Source organism: Schistocerca piceifrons, chromosome 2 (assembly GCF_021461385.2).
Source record: "Schistocerca piceifrons isolate TAMUIC-IGC-003096 chromosome 2, iqSchPice1.1, whole genome shotgun sequence".
Lineage (NCBI taxonomy): Eukaryota > Metazoa > Arthropoda > Insecta > Orthoptera > Acrididae > Schistocerca > Schistocerca piceifrons.
The window spans coordinates 308,204,547-308,228,100 of NC_060139.1; the positions used below are offsets into that span (position 1 = coordinate 308,204,547).

At 38.4% G+C, this 23,554-nt stretch overlaps 1 protein-coding gene across 2 annotated transcripts in view; it reads left to right on the plus strand.

Annotated features, from left to right (window-relative positions):
- The window catches only part of LOC124777176 (tuberin), a 299,285-nt gene that overhangs the window by 92,556 nt on the left and 183,175 nt on the right, over positions 1-23,554 (plus strand). For both annotated transcript variants that reach the window (XM_047252485.1, XM_047252487.1), the window contains exons 9-12: positions 853-1,025; positions 18,468-18,636; positions 20,261-20,497; positions 22,231-22,471. In XM_047252485.1, the coding sequence (XP_047108441.1) occupies positions 853-1,025; positions 18,468-18,636; positions 20,261-20,497; positions 22,231-22,471 (820 nt within the window). The remainder of the gene's footprint in view (positions 1-852; positions 1,026-18,467; positions 18,637-20,260; positions 20,498-22,230; positions 22,472-23,554) is intronic.

The following is a 23,554-nucleotide window of genomic DNA, read 5'->3' on the forward strand; positions in this document are numbered from 1 at the left end:
CAAAATGACTTAAATTCTGCGCTATAGAACTTCCTACATAAAATTCGGGAAACTTATGAGAAAGTACAGTATTTGGCATTTGAACTACACTCTAGCCACACAGTTCTCAAATTATTAATACAGATTGTGTGTGTGCTGGTGCCTAGACTTTAATGTTTTCCATGGAATAACTTTTATTTATTTAAACATAGTGTGCTATTCTGAGATTCTTTCAATACTTGTAAAACTTTTTCAAACTTTTTTCCATTTAAGCCCATGCTCGAATTTTCTCCCTGCTCATTTTCCCTTTAATGAAACATGTCAAGCTATTAATTCTATTTGGTCTCAAGTTTTTTGTTGCACTTTTGGTAACTCCTCTACATTCTATTTGACATTTAATTATTCAAGTTCACTGACCTCTTTTTCTGATCCCAAATTTCAGCAATTTGCTGTCCATAAACAAAAAGAATGTAACCTATTGTGTTTTCAAAGTTTGTCTTATTGTCTAGTTGAACTAACTGTGTGTTGCAGGGTGTGGTTACTAAAATAACTGGATGTTCTTCATGGCCTAATAGAATTGCTCAAATTAACTTGGGCCACTACTCCCAGTATTTCATCCAGACCTAGATACAGATATCTCAACAACTTTTTTGTAACAGTAATAATCTCCTGTGGTGGTGTTTTATATGATGGCCATTTCATGCGTGTGTTTCCAGCTAATGACATCTCACACTTAATGCACAAAGTGTTATTTTCTGTTCTAACCGGCTTGCATGTGCACACAAAGGCTTCATCAACTATAATACTAGTTTACATGTCTCACAATATTGCTTCATCAATTTAATTCCTCAAATAATATATTTCTGACACCAGGAGATCTCAGTGCTACGTCTTGTGACTTACTTAGCGAATTCTATAGTACCAACACGTGCTGAATGGCTGTGCAAACTTGGCAACCTGATGGAACGATATTTTCGGCAGGAAATACGTACAAGTATTCGTGTAAAGGTTCTGGAAATTCTCTCTGTCATCATTGAGAAAAACAGGTAAGATGGGCTTCAGTAATTTCCATTTAGAATTTTATTTTTGCTGTTAGCATTTTAGGACAATTGTGTATTGTGAACTGTGTGTTCAAATTTAGTGAAGATTAGAGAATGTGGTGCAAACATGTCATTTTCATGACAAGTGGGGCACTAATTTTGCAGAAGTATTGATACCACATTTTAATACAATGCATATGTCAAGATCTCTGCAAAGTAATGGAGATGAATGATTGATTTTACAAAGAATTTTTTTTGGAAAATGACGTACCTTCCTACACATCTCTTCGGAATTAATCACGTGACATTTTTGCTGTGAATGAAATGTGAGAAGCTTTAAACACACACCAGGAACTTATAAGTGAAGGGAATGCACATGGTATCTTTTTATGCATAGCTATATTTTCAGAGCTATTATTTTTGTTGACATCTACTGTCCACCAACACATAATGTAATAAATCAACCAACACTGAACACAAAATATTCAGATGACAGCAAAGACAAAGTGATTACTCATTCATGTCCATTCTTCAATACCATTACAGCCAGTTTAAATAAAATGCTCAAGTATCTACTCATCATCTTATTACCCTCATTATATTGAGTATTTAAAAAAGATTCATCCAATTTCCTAGGCTGTATCTTTTATATGAATGAAGATAGGAACTTAGGGTGGATTTTTAACTTGTGCACAGCACCTTGAAGTTTTCATTTTCAAAAGAATCCTTCAACATTACAAGGATACTTTTTTAGATACAAACACAAGCTAACTTGGGGTGTTTTTTATAATTACGTTTATGATCAAAGTTCTCATTTAACTTTCTCAAATAGTCAATGTACCTTCAGCACACACAAGAAACGTCCTAATGATAGAAACACACATCTCATGCTATTGCCAGCATGTCTGGAGTTACGTCATTCACTGCAGTTGCTTATGGTGTTGCAGTTTGCCCAAAGTTATTAGAAGATGAGGCGGATGGAGTATTTAATAAGCCCTCACAAACAAAAAACCTGCCATATTATGAGATTAGTGACATTGGAGGCCTGTGGTGCAGTGCAAGATCCATAAGCCCCTTATGCCTTTGGAGATGCAGTGTGTTACTCTCAATTAAAATCACACTGCATAGTTGTAACCAAACTGCACCCATTGAAATGGAGATTGCAAAATATCTTCTTTTTATTGCTGTGTTATCAGTGTCTATGTGTCTATGTTGACTGGAATACTCTTTCAAATTCTAAAGGTGGCAGGGGTAAAATACAGGGAGCGAAAGGCTATTTACAATTTGTACAGAAACCAGATGGCAGTTATAAGAGTCGAGGGACATGAAAGGGAAGCAGTGGTTGGGAAGGGAGTAAGACAGGGTTGTAGCCTCTCCCCGATGTTGTTCAATCTGTATATTGAGCAAGCAGTAAAGGAAACAAAAGAAAAATTCGGAGTAGGTATTAAAATCCATGGAGAAGAAATAAAAACTTTGAGGTTCGCTGATGACATTGTAATTCTGTCAGAGACAGCAAAGGACTTGGAAGAGCAGTTGAATGGAATGGACAGTGTCTTGAAAGGAGGATATAAGATGAACATCAACAAAAGCAAAACAAGGATAATGGAATGTAGTCTAATTAAGTCGGTTGATGCTGAGGGAATTAGATTAGGAAATGAGGCACTTAAAGTAGTAAAGGAGTTTTGCTATTTGGGGAGCAAAATAACTGATGATGGTCGAAGTACAGAGGATATAAAATGTAGGCTGTCAATGGCAAGGAAAGCGTTTCTGAAGAAGAGAAATTTGTTAACATCCTGTATTGATTTAAGTGTCAGGAAGTCATTTCTGAAAGTATTCGTATGGAGTGTAGCCATGTATGGAAGTGAAACATGGACGATAAATAGTTTGGACAAGAAGAGAATAGAAGCTTTCGAAATGTGGTGCTACAGAAGAATGCTGAAGATTAGATGGGTAGATCACATAACTAATGAGGAAGTATTGAATAGGATTGGGGAGAAGAGAGGTTTGTGGCACAACTTGACCAGAAGAAGGGATCGGTTGGTAGGACATGTTCTGAGGCATCAAGGGATCACCAATTTAGTATTGGAGGGCAGCGTGGAGGGTAAAAATCGTAGAGGGAGACCAAGAGATGAATACACTAAGCAGATTCAGAAGGATGTAGGTTGCAGTAGGTACTGGGAGATGAAAAAGCTTGCACAGGATAGAGTAGCATGGAGAGCTGCATCAAACCAGTCTCAGGACTGAAGACCACAACAACAACAACAACATCAGTGTCTACATTGTACACAGGATAGTTAACGAGCAATCTAGGTGCGCCAAGGCAACTCATACTGACAATCACATGGACGGCTAACTTGCAACTGGTGCCAAGGTAAATCTGTAGATTCTGTGCATAATTTAAAATGCACTTGAAGCTTCTATATTCCTTCAAGTAGAAAATACAATTTTGTGAAACTGGATGAATTTTTGAAATCCCCAGTACATTTATAGCAGCATATGTGAAGCACTTTTGAACTTTGTCATTATAGTTTGCTTGACAGTTCAGAAATAATATAGATGTAGAGGATAGACAAAAATATGGAAAACTAGAAACACAACACATTTACCATGCCTAATATGGTGTAGGAAACCTGTTGGCATTCAATACAGTTTCCTGTCACCTCGGAATGAACGAATACAGGTTCTGTATGGTTTTCAAGGGAGCCTTATATCAGTCTTCCTGCAAAACAGTGACAAGTTTGGCAAGGTCATGTAATAATGATGGAAGTGGATAGTAATCAAACACCCCTCTCTCCAAAGACTCAGTACGTAAATCGCTACAGGCAAATGCTGGAATGCTTCTTTTGAAAGGGCATGGCCGGCTTCCTTCCCCATCCTTCTGTAATCTAATGGGACTAATGACCTTGCTGTTTGGTCCCCTCCCCTTCCCAACCAACCAACCAACCAACCAACGGCTCAATAGTATTGAGATCTGGTGACTGGTGGCTAGGGGAGATGCAAAGGTTCCTCTTCGTGCTCGCAAAACCAGTGCTGGATGAAGTGATCTGTCATACTGGACAACAGCATCACCATGTCAAACACTGTACTAAAGGATGGACCTTTCAGCCAAGATCATCGCATAATCCTTGGCAGTAACTCGACCTTGCAGTGTAAGCATGGGACATGTGGAATAACACAGTGTGGCTGCCCAAACCAGCACTGGACCCTCACCATGTTTGACTCTTAGGAGCAAGCAGCCTGCATCGTAGGCTTGAGATGGCATACGCCAGACATAAACTGAACCAGAAGTTGGAAACGATGTGGAAAGAGACTCGTCTAACCAAATGACTATCTTCGATTGCTCCATAGTAGAGTTGTTTATGGCTTGTGCACCGAGTTTTCCTGTTATGGGCAATTGCATTAGTGATGTGTGGTTTCATAATACCAGCTCCATTTCCCATCTTAAGGAGCTCCTTCATGTTGTTTTGGTGCTGAAAAGGTTCACCAGTGTGACATTCATTTTGGCAGTGACTTTTTCAGCTGTTGTCCTCTGTTTCGTCACAATCCTCTGCAATTACCATCCATCATGGTCACTCAATTCATCCTTTTGTCCATGTTGTGACTTAGTAGATGATGATCTTTTGCTTTCCCTGTACACGGTATAAATCTTCCAAATGGTGCCTCTTGAAACACCAAACACATAGACTTCCTTGGTTACAGAAACACTCACTATACTAGCATCAATAATTTGCCCACATTCAAATTCACTTAGGTCTGACATAAGGCACTAACATTTACACAGAACACTTTTCTGAATATGACTAGCATTTGCAACATATTGAGGGCACTGCACAGGTGCCGTTGGTGGTCAAACAACAGTGTCATCGGGAGGCTTGGCTAGCATCTGTATTTATGTTGAAGCATGCATTTCTTGCGGTGTTTCCGTATTGTCATCAGCCCCCTGTGTATAGGGTAAACTATTCTCTTTAGCAAATAGCAGATTTAGGAAACATTATTCATGTGACACCCAAGTCATGCTTTTCAAAGAAAAGTAATGCAACCATGCAAATGAGCATATTCTGTGCTCTTGTATTTTCAAAGAATTTTCAATATCATACAAAACTTTTGACAGAAAACAAAAGTTGTGTACTGGAAAGTACCCTCGTTGAGTTACTATTAGAAACTTCTAAATGATCTGAACAAAATATCCACTTCGTTCTATGAAATTGGTTAAATGCAAAATAATATGTACAAGGGGAGGGGGGGGGGGGGAGGGGGAAGTCTGGTGCTTTGGAGTATAATGTTATTGTATGCCGCCAGTCTTTGTCATCATCTTCAGTTATCTGCTATATTAGCAGGTCCTTTGCCTCTCCATTTTCTGCGATCCATTTCTTCCTTCTTAAGGTTGCTGTATGTTGTACCGTCCATAATGTCATCCAGTATCTGGAATCTCTTCCTTCCTCGCTTCCTTTTCCCTTCTACATAACCTTCTAAAACTTATTCTTTCCATCCTCCGCCATGTCCGAATCTCAAAAGCCTCCGGCCTTTCTTTGTCTTTCTTCCTCATAGTCCATGTTTCAGCGCCATACAGAACAACACTCCAAACAAGACATTTTATGATTCTCATCCTGAGTTCTCTGTCCAGACCGCTGCAGAAAATTCTCCTTTTCTTATAAAACACCTCTTTTTGCCATTGCTATTCTTGTTTTAATTTTTGTGGTGCACTTCCAGTCGGCGTCTATTCTGCTTCCAAGATACTTAAAATTTTGCACCTGTTCTAGTATTTCTCCATTTAGCATAATTTTTATTTCTTTATTTCCTTCTAGTGCCAATACTTTTGTTTTATTTGTGTTAATTTTCATTCCATGTTTTTTTTCCGTTAGTTTCAATGGTGTCCATCAAATTCTGTAATTCTTTTTCCCCTGTGGCTAGAAGGACCATGTCATCAGCAAACCTCAACTCAGTCTAAGTAACAGTGATGAAATGTGAGGTCATAACTTTACTTAGCAATATAAAGCAGGACACAACCTCACAGACAGTTTTAGGAAAAGTAAATTGACAACTTAGATTAAGTAGAACAGTTCTGCGAATATTAGCACTGCTGCAAGTGTATTTAGGTACAAGGCACTTTTGCGACTTATTCAAGAGTACTGTTGGAGTGTTTGAGATACTGACCACATTGCATGACGAGATGTAATTGAAAGAATGTGGAAGTGTACTGCTTGACTTTAATTACCCACTTGACTGTACAAGATTTATAGTCCAGGACTTTACATGGAAATTTTTAGAATGAAGTTAACATTGTTTTCTTAAAATGATATTGGGTGAATTTACAACAATATTGCTAGTTCTGTTATTTATCTTACTGAAAGTGAACAGGTAAGTTCCTTCTACAGTGCGTTATTTGCAGCTGTAGCATATAAGGGGCTGACAAATAATGGTAGAATGTACCCTACTCCATACATTGTGGATTTTGTTTATTTATTTATTTATTTATTTATTTACAACATGCTCCATTACACGCTATTTGTAATACTACATGTATATATTTCATGTGCATGCATGCATGCATGTAGTGTAATGTTTGTGTTGGATGATGATGATGATGATGATGATGATGGAAGGAAGAGGTGAAGCCCGGGGCCAGCATATAGCCTACTCCTCAGGAATAGCACCAGGAGGGCTGCCAAGCTTTATGTCCCATCCAATATATGCATCACAATTAACAGTATCACATGAGACACTGCAGGGAGGTCTGGTAGTTAGAGTAGGACATTGGCACAAAGTCTGATGATCAGGAACTTTACGCCACCACCTCTCCTCCCCTTGCCAGCCAAATACTGGCATTGAATTTTTTTTCCATCACCAGAATTCAAACCAGTTTATCCTGAAGTTGAGAACCACCGTGCAAATGTGCATTAGCAGCCTCTGCCATGGAGGCAGATATTGTGGATTGATTTTGCAGAACATTTATATAATAGTAGGTGTGTATTTTTGTAACCAACTTCTCTGTTGTGTCATCTGTGGTGACATATATTGGTGTGTATGACAAGCTTCTTCCATAGCTCACCTGTGGATATCATACGAGGCTGCAGATAAGTCTACATTTTCAGACTTGGGGCCTTTTGCATAAAATGTTTTTGATGAAACTAAATGAGGAAATTTCAGTTTGCTTAAGACTGCAGTTCAACTGAAAATTAAACACACGTACAGGCCAACCTCGTCTGTTGACTGACAGAGACCACTGACAGTTGAAGAGACTTGTAATGTGTAATAGGCTGACATCTGTTCATACCATCACACGGGAATTCCAAACTGCATCAGAATCCACAGCAAGTACTATGACAGTTTGGCGGGAGGTGAGAAAACTTGGATTTCATGGTTGAGCGGCTGCTCAGTAGCCACACATCACACGTGTAAATGCCAAATGATGCTTCACTTGTTGTAAGGATTGTACAAATTGGACAATTTAAAAGTGGAAAAATGTTGTATGGAGTGACCAATCAAGGTACACAATGTGGCGATCCGATGGCAGGGTGTGGGTATGGCGAATACCCTGTGAACGTCATCTGCCACCATGTGTAGTGCCAATAGTAAAATTCCATTACGTTGGTGTTATGGTGTGGTCGTGTTTTTCAAGGAGGGGCTTGACCCCTTGTTGTTTTGCATGGCACTATCACAGTACAGGCCTACATTGATGTTTTAAGCACCTTCTTGCTTCCCACTGTTGAAGAGCAATTTGGGGATGGCGATTGCATCTTTCAACACAATCGAGCACCTGTTCATAATGCATGACCTGTGGCGGAGTGGCTACATGACAATAACACCCCTGTAATGGACTGGACTGCACAGAGTCTTAACCTGAATTCTATAGAAAACCTTCGGCATGTTTAGGAACGCCAACTTCGTGCCAGGCCGCACCAACCAACATCAATACCTCTCCTCAGTGCAGTACTCTGTGAAGAATGGGCTGCCATTCCCCAAAAAATCTTCCAGCACCTGATTGAGCATATGCCTGCAAGACTGGAAGCTGTCATCAAGGCTAAGGGTGGGCCAACACCATATTGGATTCTAGCATTACTGATGGAGGGCACCATGAACTTGTAAGTTATTTTCAGCCAGGTGTCCGGATGCCTTTGATCACATAGTGTAGATGAGATAAAAGAAAATCTTCGTGTGATCCAGCTAGAGGCATACCAAGATTGCTTCCAGAAATGGAAACAGCGCTGGGAGCGGTGTATCAATTGTGGAGGAGAGTATTTCAATGGAGCTCATGCACAATATGTAAAAGGTTAGCACTGAAAAATTTTTTGGACAAAGTTCCAGAACTTTTTTAACAGTCCTTATAGATGAATCTGCAGATGCAGAGGACAAGCTGTGAATATATATTATCACGATAAACAATGTGACAGGAATTAGCTTAATTTTTTCCAGGAACTCCCCGACAAAATAGGAGTAATGATCCATGAGGAAGTTCTTCAGTTTAGACTTGGATGTGTTGAGGATTATGGCTAAACTTTCACAATTCGTGTGGTAACTTTTTGAAAATGGATGCAGAGTAATGCTGCACATCTTTCTGCACAAGAGTCAAGAAAGTGATCCAAATTCAGATTCGATATCTGCCTAGTATTACCAGATGGAAAACTGTTAATTCTTGGGGATAAGCTCATATTCTTAACAAAAAACATCATCAGAAGTCCCAGACTTGTGAATGGTGGCTGACAGGAGGTTCATGAGCTTACACCACATATTGCTCAAAGTGCCCATTTCTGAGCCAAAAATACCCGTAGTATTTCACAGACCAGAATCTGTGACATATTATTAACACAAAAAACAAACTTTAGAATCCAGTTTTGTCTCTTATATATTTTTTTGTACCCATTCCCAGATAAAATTAAAAAAGAACGAAAATTTTTATGTAATACTTCTGTCATGGCTAAGTGTAACACGGCACAAAGACAGTATTTGGGAAGGATTTAGTAAGCAGAGAGTAATTATTCAAACATAACAGTTGCATGGTATTTAGCTGAAGATCATAATAACTTCACAATGGAAGGAACTGAGTTGCTCTTGAGAATTAAGACCTACAGACTCACCAAGGCTACAGATTTCATAGATGTATTCTGTGGAAGGCCCGTTGTCGTTGACCCAGAAAGAGATTTGCATGTTGGGTTGGGGGGGGGGGGGGGTTGGTTGGCAGTTGTCTGCCAAGGCCCATTGTCATTGACCCAGAAAGAGAGTTGCATGGGGGGGGGGGGGGCGGCAGTAGTCTGCCTTCCCTGTCACTAAGCCTCACTTAGTTATGACCACTGAAGATGAAATCATTATTAGCTGTGAAAGGCTAACAAAGGATCATGTTTTGGGACTATGATTACAGGGACATGTAAAACAAAGTGCTCAACAGCAGGGATGCCATATAAATAAGCAAGTTCCAATGATGAGCAATGTGGTATCAGTACTGCCTGAAAATGTTGATTTGGGGCAAGACAGGTACTGATTTAAAGTCTTCACTAAATGATTGCATATTAGCAACTGAATAGTACATTGTTTTGCACAGGTCAGGAAAAGGATGGAGAAACAGTGTGTGGAAGGAACTCTGAAAAACTGTTGGGGGATTGCCAAACAATTGAAAGTCTAGGATGGTTGTTGGCGAATTGTGCTACTTCTGTTATCTGAATAAAATATTTTCATGAGAAGGATATGAAGTGTGATGCTAGAACAATCTAATTAAACTTAGAAGTAAAGCTGAAGGTAAGCCCTTGAAAGGACAGTGATACATTACTTGAGAAAAAATTTTAATTTGTGGGTTCACTTTTTTACCTTTTTTTTGGGGGGGGGGGGGGTGGGTGTTTGGGGTGTTTGCAGTAAGGTGTTGGGTGGCAGCATTGGGTGGTTGAGTAAGGTAGTGTTTTCAAAAAGTTTTCAGTTAGCAGCTCAGTTCTATAATGGGCTATGTTAATAACATTGTGAAGTGTGGCTTTTGTTACCAGTAGGTTCAAACAGCATGCAAGACATTCAAGCAAGTCATGGATGGGCTGTTAGATTTATTATTGGTTCATTTGAACAACTTGTAAGTGTTACAGAGATGCTTTGGGAACTGAAATGGGAATCCCTGGAGGGAGGGAATATTTTTTTCATGGAACACTAACGAGAACATTTAGAGAACCAGCATTTGCAACTGAGTGCAGAACAATTCTCCTGCTGCCAACCTACATTTCATGAAGGGACCATGAAGATAAGATACAAGAAATTAGGGCTCATATGGAGATATATAGACAGTCTTTTTACCCTTGCTCTGTTTGTAAGTGGAGCAGAAAAGGAAATGCCTAGTAATTGTACTGGATACCCTCATCCCCATATGGTATGGTGGCTTGCAGGGTATGTAGATGTAGACCTCTATCAACTATCCTACAAGATTTGTCCAGCATTTTATATTTGTGCGACTACTACCACATTCTGTCACTCAAGTAACACTGTGTATCTTCTTGTTGAGAATACTATGGAATAACAACTTGAGTACGTTTTGCCACAGGCTATTTGTATCTCTCCTCAAACATGGCATTTGCAACCATCTGCCTTACAAATTTGTTAGTTTCTTCTTCATTCTTTTCTTTAGCTTTCAGACTTTCCCATTTCCAATAACTTTAGTGTGTGTTTTTTGTGTCAGCTGTATGTGTGAATGTTCTCATGTTTTATCTTTTGTTGATTTATCAGTTCCTTACTCATTTTATCATGTTTCTTTTTTACGTCCCTGTTTGTAACGTGTAATTTTTAACTGACTTTGTGAAAGATCATTATTTATATTCTGAAATTTGAATATCTTGGCTAATAGTCCGTTGAAATATTTGCTCCAAATTCAGTGTATCATACTGATTTTTCTTCTATCTGCTGTAAATCATATCCTGTCTTTTTCCTGTCTGTGAAGTTTTTAGTTGTCCTCCCCTTATAATTTTTGGAACCTTGAACAGTAATGTCTGTTTTAGAATCTATGTGTATGTCAGACATGCTGAATCTATGTGTATGTCGGACATGCTCAGAATGTTTCAGCAGTATCTTGAATTATTTTAATATTAAGTAATCAATATAGAGATACCAGAGGTGGAAAATACCGCTTCAGTTGTAAATTTCTTTATTTTCACACACCAGTTATGGACTGTTATAAGCCTATCCTCAGGTGTTGTACTGGAAATAGCAAAAGACGGGAGACAATTTTCACATGCCACAACACACAAAAATAAAAAACAAAAATTTCCCTAAAAAGTTTTAAAAACTTTTAAAAAACATTTTGAAACCACAGGTTAGGCTAGGTGCTGTGAAACCTATGTCAATGCGCAAATGGCACTAGACAGCACTACAGATAACTGCCTGAGTAGGGAAATATACAAATGATATCACGACACTTACACTGTGCTGTGGTCCCCGAGCACCGCGTGTACCAGGCACGGTGTGCTGCCTATGAGCACAGAGCAGGGAGTAGCGGATGTGAACGAGGAGGCAAATTGGTAAACCAGAGTGGCAAAAGTGCTGCCATCTATTGACAGAGAAGAATGTGGAGCCACTAGCTTGGCCATTCACAATTTGAATTTAGTGGTTTACATTTAAAATGAAGAAAAAACAAAAAAAAAAATACATAATAAATGCATGATATAAGTTAAAAGTGCATTATGTGTAGTAAAGGAGCATATTGAACAGTTTGGTACAGAACTGTGGTAAAACTGAGTAGAAAGTGCAATATAAAATTATTATATAAACTGTAAAGCACAATGAAACTTTTCCTTCACATGAGTGGCAAACTAGTTGTAAATTTAGTGAGGATATATAAATGGAAATGTGGAACAACTCGCCACAGTCATCAGTTAAAAGAACATGCACATGTGCCACTCCTATTTACAAGCTCTTTTTGCTGATCAACAAGGAAAGTAGCGAAACCTTACAGCCTATACTGTCAGAAAGTAATATGCCAATAAATAGCTAGCAACAATAGCATTAAAAGGACACATTAAAAGTGGGGTCAGTTTAAAACTGCTAACCAATAGTCAACTAATCGAGGCTTACATTAGATAAGAACTGAGATGTACTTTACATGATGAAAGGCAGGTAAATTTTTTATTAGTGAGGGCACAGATAATGCCACAGTACTATAATGCACCATAGTCATAGGATAAAATGAAAAATGCAACTTTTATTAAGAGAGGGCAATTTTACAGCTATGTTCAGTGAACTGGGTGAACCTTGCGGACCTCACTATACGAAATAGGCATATGCCATACATTCGTTAAGCCTATTGGAGGTTACAAAAAACACTGACCCGATAAAAAATAGTATACATGTGCGGCGTACAGTAATCAGGGACCAGAAAGAGAAGGAAATGAGGCTGGACGCTGCTTCAGAAAAGAAAAGTTATTTAGCAGGACTGCGTGCTTAAGTTCAAAATGCCAGACGAATCATGGCCAATGTTTAGATGATTTCTATTTCTTCTAAAATGTTTAAAACTGAGCCCTTATGTTGAATATGTAGAATCCTGCAATTTGTATTTATATTTGAAATGGAATGGGTATTATCCTTCAGGTGGTAAGTGAGAGCGGATTTGGAATTGCTAAGATCCTGATGTTCTCTGAACCGTATGTTAAAGGAACGGCCAGTTTGGCCTATGTATGCAGTTGGGCACTCACTATGCTGGATGCAATAAACGGCAAATTGTGCGTAGCGATTGTCCCTCTCTGGTTTCGTGGTGCTCCAATAGATGCCCGACGTTATGTGGGGTGTAGAAGGTAGGTATAATCCCCTCTTTTCTAAGCCATTTGCCAATCCTGTCAGATATAACGCCTACATATGGGATCCTGCAAAAAAAAAATTTTAGTGTTATCATTATTAGTAGATGATAGGGTAATCCCGTATAGATCGTTGGAAGCGCCTTTCGATTGCATTTGCTGATCAACCACATTTGGCTGGTAGCCATTAGCATGTGCTATGAATTTAATGGTAGCCAACGTGTGCTGCTAATTTTCTTTTGAGAGAGGGAGTCTGGCCATGCAGTAAAGCATAGAATGAAGAGCTGCCATTTTTTGCTGCTTTGGGTGAACTGAAGAGCAATGAATAATACAACTAGTCATAGTTGGTTTTCTAAATATGTTGAAGTGAACATTACTATTCTGTAACAAAATTTCCAGATCCAAAAAGGAGAGTGTACAGTCAGATTGGTATTCTATGGTACACTGAATCTTGGTGTGCATTTTGTTAAAGTCATGTCGAAAAAGTTGCAACTGGTCATCGGTCCCATTATATAAAAGCATGATGTCATCGACATATCTTTTGTACCATACTACTCTTTGAAGATGATGTGGGTGAGTTGAAAAAAAAAAGAAAGAAAAAAAAACTGATGTTCAGTGTGATAGATGTAAATATTAGCTACTATACTGGCAATGGGGGATCCTGTGGCTATCCCATCAGTTTGTCCATATATGGTGTCTTTGAAGACAAAGTAATTATGGTCCAGAACAATTCTGAGCAAATAAAGGAATTCGTTAATTTTTTGTGAATCTAGACAAGATAATGTCTGTAAGTTGGACTCAATAATAGGAATCACCTCTTTAATGGGAATATTTGTGTACGTGCTTACGATGTCGAGACTTGCTAGATTCGTATCACTGGTTACAGTTACGTGTTTGAGGTGTGTAATTAACTCCTCTCTGTTCTTGATGGCATGAACATCATAGAAAAAATAATGCTTACTGTGGAAACTTTGCAATTCATTAGCCAATAAGTCATCTGGGGCATTAATAGCGTTAAGGATTGGCCTTACAGGAGCCTGTGGCTAATGAAGTTTCACGGCGCCCCTGAAAGTGGGTGTTCTCAGATTCATTGCTATTCAAGTTTGTTTAAGGAAGGGGTGAATAACATATCTGTTTCTTTAAGTGCCTTCTTAATTTCTGTGATGAACTTAGCTGCGGGGTTAAATGAGTATGTTTGGAACATAGGGCTGGAGAGAAAGTCCTGTGCTTTTCGTGCGTAGTCGGCCTCGTATAGGACTATTGATGTGTGGCCTTTGTCTGCCTGCACAATTATGGCTTGGTTCTCATGAAGCTTCCTATTAATGTTGTGCAAAATGGATTGGTCCTGTGTGTTGGCATACTTCTTGTGGAGACCCCAGTGTTTCTGATTTTTATGATTTACTGTGCCATAGTGATAGTCACAGCAAATACTGATTTTTAATAATTGTCATGGATTGGATTCACATACTAGTCCATTCATACTTCATTGGGCATGCTACAGTTTAATAAATAACCCCTGGGAATTACTATAATTTTTATGAGAGATGATTGTTGTACTTCTTATTTAAAGAAAAATGTGTGGGTAATATTCTAAACAATTTGAAGTAAGTACTTCACCTTTCACTGAGTAAATTACAAATGGAATTTCACTGAGGCAGTCATTACCCTTTGGCATTCCTGCAATACATGATTTATTTCCCATGTTGTATAAAACAAGAGCCAAAAGTAGTTTCTTTTGTCACAAGATGAGTATTGTTAGCAATTCATATAAAGGTAACTCAACAGAGGAGTGAGTATTCAATGAGAAGTGTTTGTCCATTATTCCAGAAAGAAATTTTCACTCTGCAGCAGAAAGTGTGCTGATGTGAAACTTCCTGGCAGATTAAAATTGTTTGCTAGACAGAGAGTCACTCTACCAAGTGAGCTGCTCGAGCGTGACTCACAGCTTTACTTCCACTGGTACCTTGTCTCCTACCTTACCAACTTCACAGAAGTTCTCCTGCGAACCTTGCAAGACTAGCACCTCTGGAAGAAAGGATATTGCCATGACTTAGCCACAGGCTGGGGAGGAGGGGGGTTTCCAGAATGAAATTTTCACTTTACACCAGAGACTGCACTGAGATGAAGCTTCCTGAGAGATTAAAACTGTGTGCCAGACCGAGACTGTAAAGCAGGATCTTTGCCTTTTGCGGGTAAGTGCTTTACTGGCAGAAGTAAAGCTGTGAGGATGGGCTATGAGTCGTGTGTAGGTAGCTCAGTCAGAAGAGCACTTCCCTACAAAAGGTAAAAGTCCCAGGTTCGAGTCTTGGTATGGCACACACTTTTAATCTGCCAGAAAGTTTCAAGTACTTCATTGTTAAATGTAATACATAAGAAGAAATTATTGATGCATGTAACATGCTTTGAAATTTAAGGAACTGATAAGAAACTTTCAGTTTCCAAGATAACATAAATTCATCTTTATTTTTGACATTCAGTTTTGATAGTTATCTTCTGGTGCTCAACAAATGTTTGTTGCAAAGTTTGTTCACTATGAGTTAGAACATCTTGCCATGTTCTTGTGGATAAAATATAGCACATTATACGAAGGTTTGTCAGAAATAAAACATTTACAGTTAAAAAGCACCTTGTGCACATGGTCATGTTCATATACGTAGCACTCACAGATAAATATTAATTCTTAAAAATCACAATATATAGTAAAATGTACACTTACACACATGTATTTACATTTATGTGACATGTCCCGTACGTAGAGAATCCACCACAGGTGAAACGTGTGGTCCAATGGAGATGGCCATGTGCACAAGGTGCTTTTTAACTGTACAGGGTGTTACAAAAAGGTACAGCCAAACTTTCAGGAAACATTCCTCGTGCACAAATAAAGAAAAGATGTTATGTGGACATGTGTCCGGAAACACTTAATTTCCATGTTAGAGTTCGTTTTAGTTTTGTCCACCTACGCTCAATGGAACACGTTATCATAATTTCAAACAGGATACTCTACCTGTGCTGCTAGAACATGTGCCTTTACAAGTACGACACAACATGTGGTTCATGTACGATGGAGCTCCTGCGCAGTTCAGTCGAAGTGTTCGTACGCTTCTCAACAACAGATTCGGTGACCGATGGATTGGTAGAGGCGGACCAATTCCATGGCCTCCATGCTCTCCTGACCTCAACCCTCTTGACTTTCATTTATGGGGGCATTTGAAAGCTCTTGTCTACGCAACCCCGGTACCAAATGTAGAGACTCTTCGTGCTCGTATTGTGGACGGCTGTGATACAATACGCCATTCTTCAGGGCTGCATCAGCGCATCAGGGATTCCATGCGACGAAGGGTGGATGCATGTATCCTCGCTAACGGAGGACATTTTGAACATTTCCTGTAACAAAGTGTTTGAAGTCACGCTGGTACGTTCTGTTGCTGTGTGTTTCCATTCCATGATTAATGTGATTTGAAGAGAAGTAATAAAATGAGCTCTAACATGGAAAGTAAGCGTTTCCGGACACATGTCCACATAACATATTTTCTTTCTTTGTGTGTGAGGAATGTTTCCTGAAAGTTTGGGCGTACCTTTTTGTAACACCCTGTATAGGTTTATTTCTGACAAACCTTGGTAAACTGTGCTATATTTTATCCACCACACTGACACTATGACAATATAACATGAGATTCTAACTCACGATGAACACATTTTGTAACCAAAATTTTTTGAAGACCACAGGGTGACAGTTGTATCTGTGGAAACCTGTTGTCAAAAATAGATGAATTTGTGTGATTTTGGCTATTGAAAGTTTTTTACCAAGTAAAACAGATCACTTCTTCTAATTTCTCACCATCAGAAAATTCAGTTAAGTGATTGAGTTGAAACGAAATCTGAAAATACTTGATTCAGGATTGTTTGCAATTTATTTGCAGAGAAACTTGCAATAAGAATATCTTCGAATTTGTGGCTTAAGCACTCAGTTTTTTAATTCATTCATGTGCCCTGACAGTGTTTTGGAAGAACTCATCACTTGTACAAAAACATCCATGTCACTGATGAAGTTAATCATATGTGACAGTAGTATAGTGTGAAATGTTTTATATGTAGTGCGTGCAGGCTCAAGAATGTTGGTGAGATATTTTAAAAGCAATTCAGGAGAAAAATGTGTAGGGCTTCTCTGTATCACTATATATTATAAATTAAAAGTCCCCTCCCCCAATTTTTTTCTGTCTGTACATGAAGGCTACCCCCAAGAACTACTGTAGGGATCTTGATACAGCTTTTACTACTAATACGTAGACTGATCCACAAGGAAGTGTGTGTAATTTATTACCACTATGCCAGGCGAGTCATCCAGCTGTAGAAACATAGTGGTACCTTTGCGAAGATAGGGTATGCTGCTAGTTCCATCAGTATTCCCAGCATAGTTAAGTTACTAAGTGAAACACACGATCCAGTCACATTATTTTGACCACCTGTCAAAAACCTGAATAACCACTTTTTACAGCATGGGCGTGCAAGAAGAGGCAGTGAGATTCCGGAAGGTAAGGATAGCAAAGTGGAGCCATGCCAACAGCAGTACCGTGGCCACTTGCACTAGGTTTCTTGGTTGAGTATCCATGGTCCAGTCAACCCGATCGAAGTGGTCCCACATATTCTCAGTTGGATTTAAATCTGTGGCGTTTGGTGGTCAGGGAATACAGTGAACTCATCTTGGTGCTCTCCAAACCGTGCACGCATACTGCAAATTGTATGATACGTTGCACTGTCCTGCTCGGCAGATGCCATTGTGCTGAGGCAAGAAACAGAGTGCATGTAGAGGTGGACATGGTCCCTAAGGATAGATGCATACTTGTATTGATTAATTGTGCCCTTCAGAATGATGAGATCATCCAGGGAACTCCACAGAAACGTTTCCTAAACCATAACACCTCCTCCTCTGGCATGTAACATTCACATGTCTGTTGCAGGGCCATACATGCCAACAGCCATTTGTTCAATGGAGCATAAAACATGATTCATCTGAAAAGGCCATTCGGTGACCATTTGGTTGTGGTATTGGTGTACAAATACCAGCCTTCATTGCCGATGACAGCAGTCAGTATGGGTACATGAATCAGGTGCGTGCTGTGGAGGCCCATAACAGTAATGTTCACTGAACAATCACTGACAAGACACAGTTTGTAGGCGCGTTTCATCTGGGTGGTCTATTTACCAGTACACAATTTCGAAACCATTGTTCACCTCTATCATCTATGGCCCATGGTGCACCACAGTTGTCTTGGCACTGGATTTGCATATTGCCATATTTGCAATGCATACTATGCTTTGGCACTCAAATAATTTACAAATGCTTTCACCCTTGGCCCAGAATCCAATGATCATGCCCCATTTGGAAGCCAGGCAAATCTCCCACTCTCTGCAATAAGACAATGACTGCACTGTTTTCCATATCCCCCTGAAATTTTATATACCTTTCACTACTAGTGCTGCCACCTGCCATCTGTGAGTGGTTATTGCATGTTGATGTCGAACATAGGTGCTGGCAACATTAATGTGACTGGATCATGTACAACATTGTAGTGGTAAACCTTGAATGAATGATAAAAACAAGCATGAAGGAAAATAAACATTCTGTGTTATTGTAACTGTAATTTAAAAATTACTTCAGTAAATCATCATTGATAGTGTGTGGTTGCTTCTACAGATGCCTTTATGAGGATGAGTTAATAGAGAAAGTGGTTGTGCCGTACTTGCAACATATTGACAATGACAATGATATCCAAGTCCGCAAGTCAGCTGCAGAGCTTCTCATACAACTTTGTGTTGAATGCGAGAACAAAAGATGTTTGGAACTGCTTGATTTGCTGGGGAAAGTAAGTACCCACCTCTTATGCAGTATTTACTGGAACAGATTTTAGTGAATTGTATATACTTTCGGTTTGATTACTTTACTGAAATTTACTGTTGACAGTTTTTTAAGACTAAACATAGTTATATTTTCAGTTTTTATGTGGCATTCCTTGGGCTGCAATTACCCCAAAACGAAAATGTTATCAATTACTGAATATAACTTGTAAACTATTTTTAATATTAGTTTCGTGTTTAGAGTTGTTGTCCATGACTCACATTCCCATTTAGTTTATTTTCATATAATGTTAAAAGCCTAACAAGTGAAAATTGGTAAATTCTCATTATACATGTGTGCTTGACAATTCAGATCCATGCTTTTGGGCTGTGACCCTAGAGTAAACTTATATTTACTGCCAAGGACACCTCTACAAGGACATGGTTACTATTTTAGTCAGTGTTATAGTGTGAGTGTAATGGGATTATTAAAACTTTGTGCAATGGCAGGACTTCTCCTTAAATTGTCAGGGCATAGACGTTGTACACACTGCTGATGTGCATCAGTGTGTGTGTGTGTGTGTGTGTGTGTGTGTGTGTGTGTGTGTGCGCGTGCGTGCTCGTACACACTTTTGCTACATTCATCTGAGTTACAGTTTTAAGCACTTTTGTTTCATTATTGGACCCTTGATTCAGGCACATTTTACTCATGGCTATAATTGTCATGCTAATATATTGAAAAGAAAGTTCTAATATACTTCAGTCGACTTATTTTATGCTGCAGTGTTTTTTAATTCAAATAAGATCTGTCAAAAACTTTGAGAATTGTTTATTAGTATTTGTAATAGTTTTGTATCAGTATGCAAAAATTGTGAACAAGTTGTTCATTTTTTTGCATCGTTGTTGAGTCACGTTTTGTGCAAGAAATCACTACAGTTTGCCATTTTGTTATTTCTAAAGACAGATGATTGTTGCAATTGACTGTACAGAATGATTTTATGTGCACTATTTGACTCACAATTTTTTTAAATTTTAAAGTAGAATTGGTGCTTTATACGTGACTTACACAAAATTATTTGATGCCATGATTTGGAATTTTTGCGGATACCTGTAAGGAAGACATAAATAAGTTGTCAGTGAAATGATGTGATTATCAGAATTTATGTTGAAGATGTCAGGTTCACAACTAACAAAACACAAGAAGACATGTTGTAAGGACACTGCCTGAAATTATCGCTCCTGAGGATCTTTCATACAAGTCATACATTTAGCGTCACTCAAGGATTTCAGTGATACTGCTTGAAAGGAAACTATTTTATGTGAAGAGATTTCTTCAGCCTTATATCAGTAAATTATCGAGGAAAAACTTTTGACAGACTATTTTACATGAAGTTATTGTTAAAATTTGGTGTCAGTGTCACAGGTAATGTGTCCTACAACAGCTGCAGTGACATTTTGTATTTGATCTCTTTAATGAGAGTCTTCCTGGTTTGTAAGTTTGTTCTGAAATCACTGTAATATCAAATTGTTGCTTAATATTTTTCCTGTTTTACTATTAAACTAGAGTTATACAAATGGATATGCACTGCACACAGGCAGTCATGCTGTAACAAATTTTGAATAAAGTATGCAATTTTTCTTATTAATTTACAGTTGCTTAGCAGGCCCTTTGAACTGCATGGTCAAGACCCAACTCTTGGCTCATGTAGTGAGGCAGATATGCTTGATGTGAAAACAGTGGTGGCTGGTTTAGTCCGAATTCTGAAGATAAAAATTTATCAGCTACCATCGTCACATGCAATACATACATACAAGTTGCTTGTTGGGCACCTTGATGCACATTACCAGCGTCCCACTGTGTTCGAAAATTGCAACAGTATTAGATTCATGGTGAGTATTTGTTCATATGTACAGCACAGCACACACACTTACTGTGCACTAGCACATAAGGAAGCATTGGATTTAGTGTGAATAAAATGATCTAAATTCAATGATTTTATAGTAATCTCATGTACATATCAAGAGAGCAAAACTGTAATCAATATATTCTGAATTAATTGTGACCCATGTAGTTTTAATAGCTGCTAGTGCACTAATAAATTAATAGCAAAGTTTCGTGTTCAGTTCCTCCTCAGTTACTCATTAGATTCAGATTGCTGAGACATGAAGTTCCATTTCAATAGCAAGAAATTAAACTTCTTTATCAAAAGTTTAAATACAAGCAGTATATGTTGAACAGTTGTGCAATGTGTTGTTACTGATATGATAAAGTATGCTTGGAGACAGGAATGTTAGTTTATCACGAGAAATGATCTGATATACATGTAATTCAGTAACATTCATGTTGGTGAAGTGTACGTGAGTGATGTAGATATCAAGGGCATGACATATTACAAGTGACAACTGGTGGTAATTAATATTAGCATCAAGAGTGGAACAACAGTACTCTTAGATTTTTGCTATAGTGCCAGAAGTCAGTTTTGATCCTAACACTTCAAGAGAAGTTGTATATCAGAGAGAAGGCATCACACTTTTATTTGATGACATTCCTAGTGCCTGATAAAATTTTGAAGGAGATCCATTGCAAGTTTGAATGAGGTTGGTCATAAAGGAGAACTACTTGACTTAAAATACATCATCGTCACTACGAAACTGCAGTTAATGGATGCACAAGGATGTGTACATTTGTTGTTGTGTCTCTAGTTGCCAGAGAGAGATGTAGAGGGATAATTGTTATGTTGTGTACTGGGCATTGTACCACACAAGTGCATGTACTGTCACCCTCCATAGATGCCATGAACCCTCCGCAACACACATGTTGATTCCAAATATGATTCTGCAGCTGGCATGATTATGTAGCTTCACCAGTATGTGTGATAAAGCTTTATAGTGTAATGCATTATTAGTACTTTCACAAATATTTACACAGCTTGTCAGCTGTGAGCTTTTGTTTGCCAGTTGTTAGCTTACCTCTATGATCTTTATTCAGCTATCTTCATAAATGCCAAATGCTTGATTAAAAAAAAGGAAAAAAATACTAAACATCCTTCAAGACAGAATAGACATCTATATTGAAAACATACGTACCATTGAGAGAGAAATTATTTTTTTGTTTTGTGAAGGTATATCTTTCAATATGTGAGTTTTGATCATTAAAAACTTACCATGTTTCTGTATGTATTTCTTTAACAGATGAAGATACAGATGGCAGGGACCATGAGAGAAAGTGTGATAAACTATATAATGATATAAAGAGGAACGTGTAGATATTCCAGAGACTATGGCCGAAATAACAGTACCCACTGATGGTGGCACAAATGTGCCAAAATATGATAGGCCACTTAAAAGATCAGTTGTTGATGTAACAGGGAAACAAGGCTGCTGTTAGACATTAAAAATCAATTATAATTGTTGAATGGGACTGGTTGATAACTTTGAATCTTCACCGTCCAATGACCGAACTGGTTTAGTATTGTGACTCCCTTGCCATTTGAAACCATAAAGAAATTGAAGAAGAATAAGGAGGAGGAGGATAACAACTTAATTAAATCTATTTGTAACTTTTCAACTGTTTCAAAGCTACAGAGAAGCTTCGTAATACTTCTTTGGTATTTCCTTTCTAGATATTTGAGTGTTTCCTGCAACTTCGAGCAAATTCAGTGTACCAGCCTGGTTTTCCTGATCCTGTGACCCACCAGTTGCGATACAGCCCTTTTCTGTGTGTGGATCACAAACATGGGGAACGACCTGTGTCGCCACAGCCATCAAGCCCTGCACCTGCAGCTCATGTACCTTGCACTGTCACACACCTCTCTCTCACACATGCTTGCAAGGCTGTTGTGACTGCTCTGAAGCAGGAAAGAGGTTTGTTTTAATTGAAGTATGGTATAAAACTTTGAACATAGTTCATAAAATTGAAAAAGCACCATAGTTAAATAGAAGAACTTGTAATTATGTAACACTTTGGGTTTTTTGTGTAGATGATTAAGTCTGAAATAGAAAGGAAGTTGAAGAAACTCTCTTTTTACTGTTAAATGATGATTGTAATTACTGGGTGATTGTGCCTAAAACTCCTGTTTCATTTGTGTTTCGACACATTGACATTTTACTTGTGGCTGTGCAATGTATTACCCACATCGTGTGTAATCTGCCATCTCATCTCCTGTTCTAAAATTTTAATCTGTTTTTTGTATCAACATTTTGAAATTTTATCAAAACCCATTAGGGTTATTTTGTCAAGAGGAGGATATAAGTTCTGCCTATGTATACAGGCCTTTATAAAACAAACATGGTACAATTGACAATGGAAGGAAAAAGGAGCTGTCTAGCTGGCTCTGCTTTTATCTTTCATCAGTAAATTTTTGCTTAGTGATTTAATATTGTGCACGATACATTTTGCTAGCGTTTATTTATCTGTACTGCTTTCTTGTATTACAAAATATCCCAATGACAGAAAGTTTGCTCACATGTTTAAAGTAGTTGAAGTTAGCTTTGTATTAAACCATATAATGTTTGTAATACAAGAAAGCAGTACAGATAAATAAATGCTAGCAATATAAATAATTTTTTTTGAGTATGTGTAATGTATACTAAGGTGACAAAAGTCATGGGATACCCTCTAATATTTGTGTCAGACCTCCTTTTGCCCAGCATAGTGCAACAACTCGACATGTCGTGTACTCTACAAGTTGTTGGAAGTCCCCTGCAGCAATATAGTCATGTTGCCTTTATAACCACCCGTAATCATGAGAGTATTGTCAGTGCAGGATGTTGTACATGACCTGACCTCTAGATTGTGTCATAAATGTTCGATGGAATTCGTGTCGGGCAGTTTGGGTGGCCAGATCATTCGCCCGAATTGTCCATAATGTTCTTCAAACCAGTTGTGAACATTTGTGGCCTGGTGACAGGACATCATTTGGGAACATGAAGTCCACAAATGACTGC